At 35.1% G+C, this 13,570-nt stretch overlaps 1 protein-coding gene across 1 annotated transcript in view; it reads right to left on the bottom strand.

Annotated features, from left to right (window-relative positions):
* LOC135135550 (caskin-1) overlaps positions 1-13,570 on the bottom strand; it is a 77,286-nt gene that overhangs the window by 5,328 nt on the left and 58,388 nt on the right. Inside the window, exons 4-9 of the mRNA XM_064064632.1 lie at positions 12,676-12,863; positions 7,188-7,409; positions 6,924-7,136; positions 6,631-6,867; positions 5,894-6,061; positions 896-1,588 (exon numbers count right to left, since the gene is read on the bottom strand). Coding sequence (XP_063920702.1) covers positions 896-1,588; positions 5,894-6,061; positions 6,631-6,867; positions 6,924-7,136; positions 7,188-7,409; positions 12,676-12,863 — 1,721 coding nt within the window. The remainder of the gene's footprint in view (positions 1-895; positions 1,589-5,893; positions 6,062-6,630; positions 6,868-6,923; positions 7,137-7,187; positions 7,410-12,675; positions 12,864-13,570) is intronic.

Consider the following 13,570-nt stretch of genomic DNA (forward strand, 5'->3'; position numbering starts at 1 on the left):
ATTTGTCAATGAATTCATATTTTTTAAAATTGCCTATACAGGGTGATTCAAAACAATTAATGAATAAGTCAGTTTATTTACTTACTCCATTTTCCCAAAAATAATTAAAACAAACCATTTTTATTTATTCACTAACATCTCTAACAATACTGGTATTAATAGTAGGTATTACACTGCACTTATCCGAATTGATATTTGTTTTGATTTATTGTACATCAGGGCGAGGGAAGTTCTGGCGAAATAACCTTCCACCAATTGTAGTTAAACTAAACTTTTGACATTACGTTAATTAATGAGTAATTTGTGATAAGAGTTATGCAACATTTGAAACACGTGACAAGTATAAAAAGTAACACAATGCAGAAGAGGCGGAACAGATCAGCGCACACTTTGATGCATGAATCACTTATGAAATCCCCGAATTAACTCATGTTTATTTTGTTCAAAATTACCAAATCAATTTTGATACCAAATCGTGCTTAAACACGCATCGTTCGTGCTTCAGGTGCGAGAGACTCTGTCCAAATAATTTAGATTTTTTTTTAATACAGCCAATAATATCTACCTGAATGGGTTTTGCAGCGTGAAAATTTTCAGTAAAAACCAATGAAAAGTCAATGTGTGAGTTCTAAAAATGTCACAGCTCACCTCAAATGCCATAATAACTATTTTAGAAAGTTCTAAAGGCCAACAACCCTCAATGAGAGAGGTCAATCAAAAATATATTCGTAGAAAAACCGTAAAATCGCAAACCAATTTGCAGCGCCAATGAAGAGTAATTTAACGAACTACTATGCATTGTGAACCTATCAGCGACAGTGTTTTTGTTTTATTTAACTGTTCCAACCACGTTTTTTGTTAATCAGTTCCTTTGTGAAGATTCAAAACCACTCACTTTAAAACTTGCATCGGATCCGTTTCTGTGCTGCAGCGCCAAAGTCTTGATCAACTCCTGTTCTTCAGCGCCCCACGACTGCGACGAATTCATCTTGGATTGCACGCTTCCGGGCGGAGTCCCTGGGGCCGGGGGCGGCGGCAGCGGCAGATCCCCTTGGTTATCCAACGATATGCTAAGACTATCTGAGCTGGGGTAGGCGGGAAGCGGCAAAGGACTAGACGTCTGGACGTGGTGTATCTCAACAGTAGTCGTCTGTTCGTTCCCTTCACTATCTTGTCTCTTCGGCGGATTCGGCGGAATCTTCTTACCCATCATGGGACTGTACTGTATGTGGTATTTACTCGTGTCGATCAGCTCCCTCGGCAGCGTTTTGTACTGCGGGTTGGAGTACTTTTCCGGATTGAACTGGGGTTTCTCGAAGTCGGGGAAGGTCTCTCTGGCTTTTGCCGTTATCTTGGCGATGGGCCGGGGCCGGATGACCCCGCGAGGCCTTGGAAGAGTGCCGCCGCCTTCGTACAGCAGGGCGGTTTCGTTCGTCGGGGTTATGTCGCCGTCGTCGTAGGACCGCGTCCGCCAACCGATGGGCTGCTGGTAGTAGAAGGTCTGGGTGCTGTCGCCGGTGAAGGTGTGGTGGGTTCGCTCGGTGGGGTCTTCTAGAGATTCTAAAGATTTTCCTCGACCTGTTCGGATCTGGAACAAGTTTATTTAGTCGGTTAGTGGGGTCCTCGGGCGCCACCGGGAGAACATTAAGTATGGTAATGTAGTGTCATGTCATGAAATAATAATTACAAGTAATTTCTCCAATTTTCGCGCGGTACTCTTTCACTAAGTGAACGAACCATGATGGCACACAAAGAATCCGCTTGTGATTTATGCGCTGTCTACAATTTTCATAGTTTCGTGATGAATGACGTTAATATGAGTTTAATGTGATGTAGATAGTTGAAAAATGAATGTGATTCAGAAATTTCTACGGCAGGAAATTTTAAATTACCCAAGCTCGGAAGCCGAGTTATGAGCTTGCGTGAGCTAACTTTCTGTATTTGATTCTCCAATTCGACAAGGAAAGTTACTGCTGAAATTCAATTTCGAATTGTGTGGGTGTTGTATGAGAACATACAGGATAAAGTTTTCGGTTACAGTTTTGTAGGCACTGAGGGCTCGTGAAGTTTGATTGATGTCGGGTTAGAAAGCCGGGAACAATACATGCTGAATTAAGCGAATTTACTATCAATATAAATGTTAATGCGGTTAGACTTCTCCAATGTAACAATATTTTTCCATCACCGTTGTGTATACAAGCGCAGTAATGACGGGTTGGCGGAAAAATATGTATTCCTTGGGACAATTTTCAATTACTTCATTCAAAATTCTCGATTCCGCAATATTTGAAGATAGAGGTCTGGAGTTTTGCACAAAACTTGTCTTTACAAATAAAAATCAAAGTGTTTATTTATACAGGGTGATTACATTTTCAAACTGTCATTTTTCTCGTATTAATCAAAAATGGAACACGTTAGACTCACAACATTTTTCAAGCTTCTTTTGATGTCAAATTTCTAGAGGTTAATCTCAACAACTTCATCTTGGAATTATTGTTAATATTAAACCCCAACAAGCTTGGTATCAAAAAAAGCTCCAACAAGTTATAAAATACACTAGAAAAACATGAGAAAACTGACGATTTATAAAATTAATAACCCTGATAAATAAACTAAAATACTTTTTTAATTTTTATATGCTTGTAAAAGCAAAAAACGACTGAAGAGTTTTGTTTAAATATTTATTGTACAGAATCCAAAAAATATATATGTGTTCCATAAAAAAATACCACTTCGACCTATAGTCACTAAATAGAATAATATGTATGTTTAAAAATAACTATAAACAAGAAAATAATTTCCTCTCACCAGATCGTCGAGACTCCTGTATATGCATAATATGTAAAAACTAATTCGTGATGATCCACAACGAAATTTCACTTCTTTACGCTACCAAGTAGAGAATCTTTGTGGGTTTCCTGAATTTTATAATACTTCTACGACATTCGTACATATACAGGGTGATTCAGAGCACAACTGCATAATTTTAAGGGCAAATTATATGGCTAAGTAAAAAATGCTAGCGGAAGCTGATCAAAATTACTTTTCACCGTGGTTAATTATTATTAGAAAACAATTCTTATTGTAAGATCTTGGTAACCGTTCGTTCAATTTTTAGACGTTATCAAAGAAATACGTATTTATGCCTTTTCCAAGGTAACTCAGTTACAATAATCAAGAAAACCATGGTTTTTTAAGGCATACAGAAATTTTTTGGTAATAAAGTTAATGATGCTGGAAAATAGTTTGATAACGTAGTTTTGAGAAATCCTCATAGTTTTAGTAGAACTTTCTACTTATTTTTTGCCATATAATTCGCCATTAAAATTATGCAGCAGTGCATTGAATCACCATGTATAATGGGTGAGTCACTAAGACCGAAGTTTTCGATATTTCAATAATAATTATTAGAAACAGAAGAAAGTTAAAGATCAAAGCTTCATAGTTCTATGATTAGCATACATGAAAATTATTTTTCACTTTGTTTGAAATTCCGATGTGGCGTTGACACCTTATTTAGATGTTCCTAAAACTTTTGAGCAAAAATGGATAACAAGAAAAAAACAAAAAACTTCTGTCCTGCAATTTTTTATTAAGTTAAATTTTAGTATACAGAGTGTTTATAAAAGATTTAAACATCGATACTTCAGTTGTTTTAAATAGAACAGACTGTATTTTATGATCACATCTTCCCTGTTTTTATCTTTATTTCGAAATGTTGCGGGATCTCTTAAAAAAGTGAGAATCGCAGAAACTATTAACACTAGATATATAACATTCTTATAAAAAAAAAGAATAAAATACAGAGCAAGATGTTGTATTAAAATACAGGATGTTCTGTTTAAAAAAATATATTTTTGGCCCTTTTTTCCAAACACTCTGTATACCAGAACTTCATTTTGTTGACAACCACACCAAAGCGCGTACCTTTGATTACTTATCTCTCTATAAAGTATGTTAATACAGAAATTAGAATAACGTGGCAACGTCGCGTCGGAATTCCAAAAATAAATAAGGGCTACAAATCCAATAAGGAAGTCAATTAGAATATGTAAAAATTATGTGCGATTTTGTAAATTTCGAATCTAGGTTGGTCTTGGAATACAAATCCAAGTCGTTGATAACACCAATTTTTAAGTTTTTTGCTTTTTTACTGTTCCGCATTTAACTTGACATTGACAGATGTATGGTGTATGCACCCGGCATGCATACGTTTCTAAACTACCAGCCTACCTAAACTAGATATTTAAAGAATCGCACGCTATACAGGTAATTAAAAAGTGACTGATAAGCTCAATGGTACTTTTTTAAGAAAGCTCGGAATGACTCAAGAAAAATGATTAAAAATATTCCTGAAGCTAATTTTTAAAAATATGAAACTTCAAAGTTGAAGATTTAACTTCCTAATCCTGATATGTTTGAATGTGAATTTAATTGATACTCTATAAATTCCCATAAAAATTGTCAAAAATGACATCTCTCAAGAGTAAAAATGAAGTTGTAGATCGTATGCTAGCAAATTATTAATAAATAATTAATTAACTGTCTGTTAGACATGCAGTTCATTAGAACAAATCAGAATTACGAACTTTGAAGTTTAATAACTTTTTAGTAATTTTTTTCGAGTTTTTCAGGGCCTTCTTAACAACGTACCAATGAGTTTATTGCAACTTTTTGATCACTCTTTACAGGTATTTCGTTCAGACAAATTAAGACAAGTGTTACGACTCAAAAACAGAATAATGCATGGGTAAAAATACCGCATGCAACATCGGGAAAGTTGACACTGTTATACACTGTCAGATTTTTAGTTTGAACCATAAGTTTTGCAATATGGCATATTTGTGTTAATTTAGTGAATTTTTTTTTACACCAAACTTAGAGAAAAATCATCGTTGATTAAAAAATATTACAGAGCCAGTTTGACTTTCAAACTAAAAATTTAGATAAATAAATCATGTAATCTACTCTTATAGAAAATGCTACGTGAATCACTTTTGTTGAAGAAAAGCTTTTTAAACAACTAGGTCACCCGACTTTCGTGAGAAAGTAAAAAAAGTCTATTTTTTTCTAGAAAACAGGGAAAGTTGCAATGATTGCAGGTTACTGTTGATCTCTTTTAACGGATATAATGCCATTACAAAGAAAATAATCGCACATTTTCTACAAAATTTTACTCTAAATCTATGGTGTCGTTTAATTTTGAAAAAACTGCTTAAATGATTTTTTGAAAAACTAAATGTGACAAACGTCATCTCAGTGAAACGAAAAATTAGTGACTCACCCTCTATACAACACGGTTAAATTAAATTTACCAGAATGTCGACATTATTGGCCTTGCAGCGTAAGTGAAGTGTCACTTGGTGTAAGTAGCGCATCCAGACCTCCAGGGACTTGTACAGTTGTACGAGACAGTGACAATATACTAATTTTTTTTATATTTTTTATCGCGAGCCACCCATTGTAACCCAGTGGACGAGCCAACCTGGATCTCATTTTGTATCACACGCCATTAAACTCTAGCAATTACCTCCAATAAATAATACATCACCTTTCCATTCTTTATTTATCACCCATATTTCAAACCGCCCAGACGACGCGTGTATTCGCCAAGTTGATGATTAAATTTAAGTATCTTGCATAAATTTATAGCAAGTAATACAAAAACATTCTCGACATCTTCCGTGCTTGAGAGCATGTCCTACAGCGCCTACAAGACCGCACCGCATTACGACCGAACATTTACGTAAGATGAGTTATGGTTAGAAAAGCAGTGAGCAGATGCCGTAACGGCACTAACCTTCACTAAAATGATGATTAATAATCGCAATTAAAGTATGACAACGAACATGCAGACTGCACAAAGACTGGTATGAGAGTTTTGGGTGTATACCTTGATGGGAACTATGTCAGTGCAATACATTTGTTGCACGTAGTGTGTGCCGGCGGCCAGTTGACGAGTCTGGTCGATCTCCCAGGGCTGATGGAAAGAACGGAAAGTGCTGTGGACTGCGGGGACGCCAGGCGATGGTGGGCCCAAGGGTGCGTGCACCATCACGTCCTTACACAAACATGCAGCATAAGCAAGGTAGAGCTCAGCACACCCGCGGTTTTATGTGCGTTGCAGCACCAGAAACGCATTCCACATCGTTCCGCAAGGCACATACTCGACGTTCGCAATTCTATTACCGTTTTCGAAAGTCCACCAGGTGGAATTCGTTCACTCGACACTGACTTTTTTATTTTTGTTTACTCAGTGGTTTATGAATCCGCCTTGAAATTAGAATAGAGACGTTATGTTGATGTTATGCACCCTGTTACATCTTCTGTAGCAATATGTCGTCTTTATAATAAAAAACCGTCCATTTTTCAAACGTAGTTAATAATTCACTACTTGGTGTAAATTCGAACAGGATGTTTCTGGTGGGTGTTGCACTATTTTAAAACAAGTAGGGTTACCCCCGAACGATGTGAAACGGTGATGTTAAATAAATCATTAATACATTCAATTAAATTTTGAAAATCGTTAAAACATGCTCAAACTATAAAATGCATAGAATTTATTAATTCGTTCTAGAAGACAAGAGTCATCTAAGTACGAGCACAAAGTGCCTGTGTGTAAATACATACCTGTGTAGCGTAGATTCTATTCGAATCTGTGTTTATTCTCTTCCCCGCCCTAATATCTTTCACTCTTTTAATAGCTAGCATAATTTTCTTCTGATGCCCTAACTTAACAATTCCAAATTCTTCTAAGTCCTCCCATGTCAATTGCGTCACATCGTCCACAGTCTGATAACCCTGATCCAAAAAAGCCGGAAGATACTCTTCTAACCTCAGCAACTGCAACCACTCTTCCAGCGATCCCTGAGAAAATTTATAATAAATAAACTGAATCGACGGAGCGCGCAGGCGCGACTTACAGGTATGAATTCCGGTAAGTTGTCGGGCAGATTTAGCTGAGCGATTTCAGCTTTGAGCCGCTTTCGATGATTCGGCTTTTTGATTCCTATGGCTGTTAGGTCTTCTGGTGTCATCCGACCTATTGTCGGTAGGTCGTAGCCGGCGCCCACAAACAACGGGAAGTATTCGTCGTATTGTAAGTCTACCAGCCATGCATGAATAATTTCTTGGTCCTGGAAATCGTCTATCAAAACACGTCACAACATTTTAACATCGATGCTTACAGGAACTCCTTGATGAATCATTCGTTCGATTCTGCCGTGTTCGGATCCTATCGAACAAGAGCTTAAGGAACATCGTGGACTATTTGAAGACCCTATAGTACTTCTACCTGCTGTACTTAGCGGATGGTAGGACGCCCTGCCGCTGTCCAAGGACGCCGTGCTGTGTCGCGAACCGGAGCCAGCGCTACCGCTCGACGAACCTGGACTGTCTCTCCCCGGAGACTGAAACGAAGTTTTTTATTTATAACATATCCGGTTATTATTATTCGATAAATAAAAAGAATTCGTAGAGAAAAAGATTAATATGGAAGGAGCAATGATTATTAATATAAAACTCGACCACACCGTCTCTCTCGCAGACATATTCATTAAACAATGGAAGATACTACAACGTGTATTTTTCAACTATGGACAGATTAATATTAATGCCCTGACTGTAGCAAATGTGATCCTATTTATATGATGAAAAATGGTCTGGTGCTGACTTCAAGGGGATTTATTATTTCAAAAGACTTCTTGAGAGAAACTAGTTCTCTAGTGGGGCATGAAATTTGTCTTTAAAATAATCATGTTGGCATTGCAGCTATTTGACAGTTAGTTTGATCCAACTGTCAGACTGAACAAAGAACGTGTTTATTATTTTAAAAATAAATTCCATAGTTGACTAGAGAACGTTTTTTTCTCAGCTTCAAATTTTATCACCATAGATGAAAGTATGATTTTTTATGGTTTTTTTTTGGAACTGTTAAATTCAAATCGATTAACCAAAAATTCTCATAATTTCTGGTTCATGCAGATAAATTGGTATACGGTTTCAAAATAAAATTGTGCTCGGAAAAAGGTCAAAAATTTCGTAAGTTGCATTGCGTTGAAAAATTGAGCTGTTGGCAGTTATGCAAAAATTCATAAAAAAAGCTTAATATAGATCACGACGAGCTTTTTCGGAAAACACTTGTCAATGGCCCCAGACCAAAATTTTTCTGAACATTTGATTTCCAAATCAAACTTTTAAAATATCTCAAGATTAGCTTATTTGTCTTTGGGTATTTTGGAAAAATAATTGGAACTGTCGAAAAAATGAGGCCTAAAATAACTCCTAAATCGACATCAACAAAAATCCCTTTGGGTAATTTTCGAAAGTGCTCGCGAAAATGTAAAAAAATTATAACTGAATAATTGATCTTCTGATAAAGTTTCCACAAAAAAAATTAATGAGCTGATTTGAAAAACATTGCAAATTTTTAAAATATTACAAAAATGGCCTTATTTCATATTGGTGATGCTGAAAAAATAGTTCAAATTTTCGAAAAAATGAAACCAAAAATAACTTATACGAATCGAAATCAACAAAAAAATACATCTGGATAATTTTCAAAAGTGCTACGAAAAAATTAAAAAATGTTATTAAAAAAATCAGCTTTTAGCAGTTGTCCAAAAATTTCTTGACGAGCCTACTGGAAAAATATAACCCAGCCAAGATTTCCGGAACATTCGGTTTCTAAATCAATTTTTAAAATATATATTTCAAAAATGGCTAGGTATTTTCACTTTGAGGATTTTGGAAAAATGGTAGAAATTTTTGAAAAAATTACTTCTGCGTTTTTGGGTGATACAGTAAAATTCCATTTCCCAAAAATCCATAAAAACCTGAGATATAGATCTCGACGAGCTTATTCAAAAAATATAACCTATTAGTGGTTCCAGATCAAGATTTTCGGAACATTGGGTTTCAAAATCACATCACATTTTTAAAAATACATATCTCAAAATTGGCTATACTTCATTTTGGGGATTTTGGAAAATTAGTCGGAATTTTGGAAAAAGTGAAGCCGAAAATAACTTCTGGCAGTTGAAATGAACCGAAAAAATCTCTAGGTAATTTTCGAAAGTGCTCGGGAAAACTTCAAAAATGTCATAATTGAAATTTGCACTTGCTAGGATAAGATTGATTTTGCCCATATTAAACTTGTAAAAACCTGTTAAATTTAAAAGGTGTTAAATTGCCTATTTCCATAGCATCGAGTTAAATTTCTAAATTTGATTGGATGTTTATTTTTTAACAACTCGGGCATTGATTTTTCTGAGACACCTTGTAGAAGCAAATTTAAAAAATATTAGTTATATGTTATTAACAATAAATCACAAGTATATAGTCATCATATTTTGCACATTTAAGATCATGTCATCAAATTTTAGGGGGGGGATGCCAAATATATTTTGATCAAAAATTTACCATGCTTATGACAATTTTAAAACATCTCCAAGTTTTCAATTTGGTTTTTAGAATTTTTTATTTTTCGTTTTTAAGTGTCCCGATTTTTTAATTTTTCAGTTTTTCGATTTCTCGATTTTTTGATGTTTCGATTTATTGATTTATTAATTTTTCGATATTTCAGTTTTAGGATTTTTTCTGTTGATTTTTAAATTTTTCGATTTGTGATTTTTCAATTTCTCTTTTTTTTCTGTTTCTGTAATTTTTACGACTTCCGGTGTAAATTTTTTAGGGCGGGTAGGCGGGGTTAATATTTGATAAGATAAGTGTGATTTTGGCACTTTTGACCATTCGACCATTTTTCAACTATTTTCGAAAAATAGTTGAAAACATTTTCTTGTATATTTCGATGTACAGAAGTCATTTTCGGTTTCTATTATTAGTTTCCACTCCCACTCGAAAGAAGAACATAATTATTATCCCCGCCCACCCACCCTGTCTCCTTTTCATGATTGATTTTAACCGATCTGAATAAAATGAATGATCTTATACTGAACTGAAATAAAATTAGTCGTTAGAACGAGAAGAGGGTGGGTGGGCGGGGCTAGTACCTGCTATGATAAGACTGATTTTGGCAAATGACATACCTTCTAAGAAAAAAGAAGGTGGGCGGACGGGGCTAGTATTTGATAAGGTAAGACTGATGTTGACACTTTTGACATTTTCGACCATTTTTCAACTATTTTCGAAAAATAGTTGAAGACATTTTCTTGTAGATTTCGATGTCCAGAAGACATTTTCGGATTTTATAATTAGTTTCCACTCCCATTCGACGGAAGAACATAATTAACCCCGCCCACCCACCCTGTCTCCTTTTTAGTGATTGATTTTATCCGATCTGAATGAAATGAATGAATGATTATACTGAACAGAAATAAAATTAGTCGTTAGAATCAGAAGAGGGTGGGTGGGCGGGGCTAGTACTTGTTAAGATAAGACTGATTTTGGCAAATGACATACCTTCTAAGAGAATAGAGGGTGGGTGGGCGGGGCTAGTATTTGATAAGATAAGACTGATTTTGGCACTTTTGACATTTTCGACTATTTTTCAACGATTTTCGAAAAATAGTTGAAAACATTTTCTTGTAGATTTTATGACCAGAAGTCATTTTCGGTTTCTATTATTAGTTTCCACTCGCACTCGACAGAAGAACATAATTAAATCTGACAACGTTTCCATAAAAAAATATGAAATATAGATTTCGACAAGCACACTCGAAAACTATAGCGCGTTGGTGGTCCCAGACCAAGATTTTCGGAACATTCGGTTTCAGAATTAAATTTTTAAAATAAGTCAAAATAAAAAAAATCTCTTTGGGTAATTTTATGAAGAGCTTGCAGAAAGATAAAAAATTTCATTAACAAAAAAATTAAGCTTTTGACAAAGTTGCCCCAAAATCCACAAAAAAATCTGGAATGAAAATCTCGAGCTTATTTGAAAAATATGACCTGTTGATGGCCCCAGACCAAGATTTTCGGCACATTCGGTTTCAAAATCTTTTTTTTTTAATCTTAATAATGGCTATACTTTCTTTTGGGCAAATAAATAGTTGGCATTTTCGAAAAAATTAAATTGAACATAACTTCTGCGAGTCGAAACCAACAGAAACAATTCTTTTTGGATAATTTTCGAAAGTGCTCGGTAAAAGGTCAACAATTCAGCTTTTGGCACAGTTGTCGAAAGATACACAAAAAGTTCTGGATACAGTTCTCGACGAGCTTTTTCGAAAAACATGGGCTGTCCAGAACAAGATTTTCGAAATATGAAGGTCAATAAATTAAAAAAACAGCGCGTTGATAGTGTCAGGACCACGGTCATCAAAACATTCGGTTTTAAAAATAAGATTAAAAAAAATCCCATAAATGGTCGTATTTCATTTTCACGAATCTAGAAAAATGGTTGGAATTTTCAAAGAAATAAAGTCGAAAGTAATTTCTGCAAGTTGAAATCAATCAGTGTTCGTAAAAAGCTCAAAACTTCGTTGAAAAAATGAGGATTGGTCCAACTATCCCCAAAATCCACAAAAAATTCTGGGACTGTTGGAAAATAACTTCTGCTATCGAAATCAACAAAAAAATCTCTTTGGGTAATCTTAGAAAGAGCTTGGAAAAAGACCAATTTCATTATTGAGGGGTATTGAAAAATCCACAAAAAAAAAATAGGATTTAGAATTCAACGAGCTGATTCGAAATACCGCAGACCAAAATCTTTGACACATTCTGTTTCGAAATTAAGTTTTTAAAATACATATCACAAAAATGACCATATTTCAAGTAAGTCGAAATTAACAGATTTTTGGATCATTTTCGAAAGTGCTTGGAACTAGGTCAAAAATCCTTTGAAAAATTGAGCTTTGGACAAAGTTTCCCACAAATCCACAAAAAATTTTGAAATATATGTAGATCTCGATGTGCTAAATCGAAAAACATAGCGCTTTGATCGTTGCGGACCAAAATTTTCAAAATATTGGGTTTGAAAATAAGATTTTTCAAAAATCCCATAAATGATCATATTTGATTTTGGCGATTCTAGGAAAAGACGGTTGGATGGTTGGAATAAATGAAGCCGAAAATAACTTCTGCAAGTCGAAATCAACAAAAAAATCTTTAGATAATTTTTGAAAATACCCGGTGAAAGGTCACTAAATAGAAAAATCGATCTTTTTTTTACAATCTCTTTAGGATTTTTTTTCTTTTAAATATGAGCTCCGTGAACACGGGCAAAATTGAAGAACTTCCCTAATTTCATTGAAATTGACACTGTGTTTCTCATGATATCTTAATTAAAAATTGTACTAATATAATTTCCATCCGTTAAGTATAAAACTTATTTGATTTTATTCGAATAACCCTAGTCAATACGCTCGATTATATGGTAATTGGTTATGGAGTTACTCAGGGATCAATACTTGGGTCAATATTTTTTAATATGTGCAATGCTTACTTTTGTTCTGGTCTTCTTAATATTTTGCTTTTGTTGTTTGCCGTTTATTTCTAGCTTACTAATTAATCTTGAAAAAATCATAAATTGTAAATTAAGTGTATTTCTTCAGCAAAAGCACACTATATTTTTTATTATTATCTAATATATGAACTTTTTTGATTGCGTATTTGGACAAACGAAAGAAAAAAGGAAAAACAACGACAAGACAAGTGCGATCGAAGCGAGCTACTTCCGAAATTTGCCAATACAGCTCCGTTAGATAAAAGACTTACTTGTGTCATGTCTATACCCTGATCCTCCTGTAAGCTAAGTTGGTGGTGGTAGTAAACCGCCGCCTTATGTGTGAGAACGCCGCCGGGGGGTGGCTGTCCCGGAAACGTGAACGTGGGTGCCGGAAAAATGGGTCCAGGTGACTTCCCCGTACTGCTGCTAACCGTGCTTCCATAATCTGAATGGTCATCTGCAAAGAACCAGCGGTTAATGATACTTGGAATGCAGGGTGGTGCGTCTTTTAAAATTCAACGTGAGATCGTTTATTTGTACGACGATACATCGACCCCGCGAATACTACTAACAAAAAGTTCAACTGACATTCTTCATAAGATTTGAGCGCGCACGGCGCCGAGAAAGGCAAAGCGAGTGGATCTTGACACTGCCATACTGGGACGCTGCACATACTGACAACGGGACGAATGGGAATTTTTATTAGAAAACGAACAAGGAGTTTTTTTCTTGGGGACGAGTGATATCCTCATTCTTCGGATGTTAGATTGGCGGGCTTTGGATACATTAAAAAAACGTTTCTTTTGAAAATAAATGTGATGATGTGGTGGAAATGGGAGCTGTGGGTTGCGAGAAGTAATTATAGGGACATTAAGTAATTACAAGATTTTTGACATAATGATGGGTTGTTGAACTGCATAAAATTTGCAAAAACGTTTTGGACAGAGACTGCCGGTTAAAAAAAGCAAGAATTAATAACTAACAGTTGTAAATTACGAGGTTTTAGCACGGAAGACATTACATAAAGCTTCGAACAGCGACACATCCTTGACTTGCAGATTTAATGTTTAATAACTGGTGTAGATCATGTTATGTCAATGGTGGAAAATTGCTACACATCAATTACAAAAAAAAATGTATTTCGACATAACTTCTTTATAAAAC

Source organism: Zophobas morio, unplaced genomic scaffold, assembly GCF_036711695.1.
Source record: "Zophobas morio isolate AGI-343-1 ecotype UQ-CSIRO unplaced genomic scaffold, CSIRO_AGI_Zmor_V1 ptg000024l, whole genome shotgun sequence".
Classification (NCBI taxonomy): Eukaryota; Metazoa; Arthropoda; class Insecta; order Coleoptera; family Tenebrionidae; genus Zophobas; species Zophobas morio.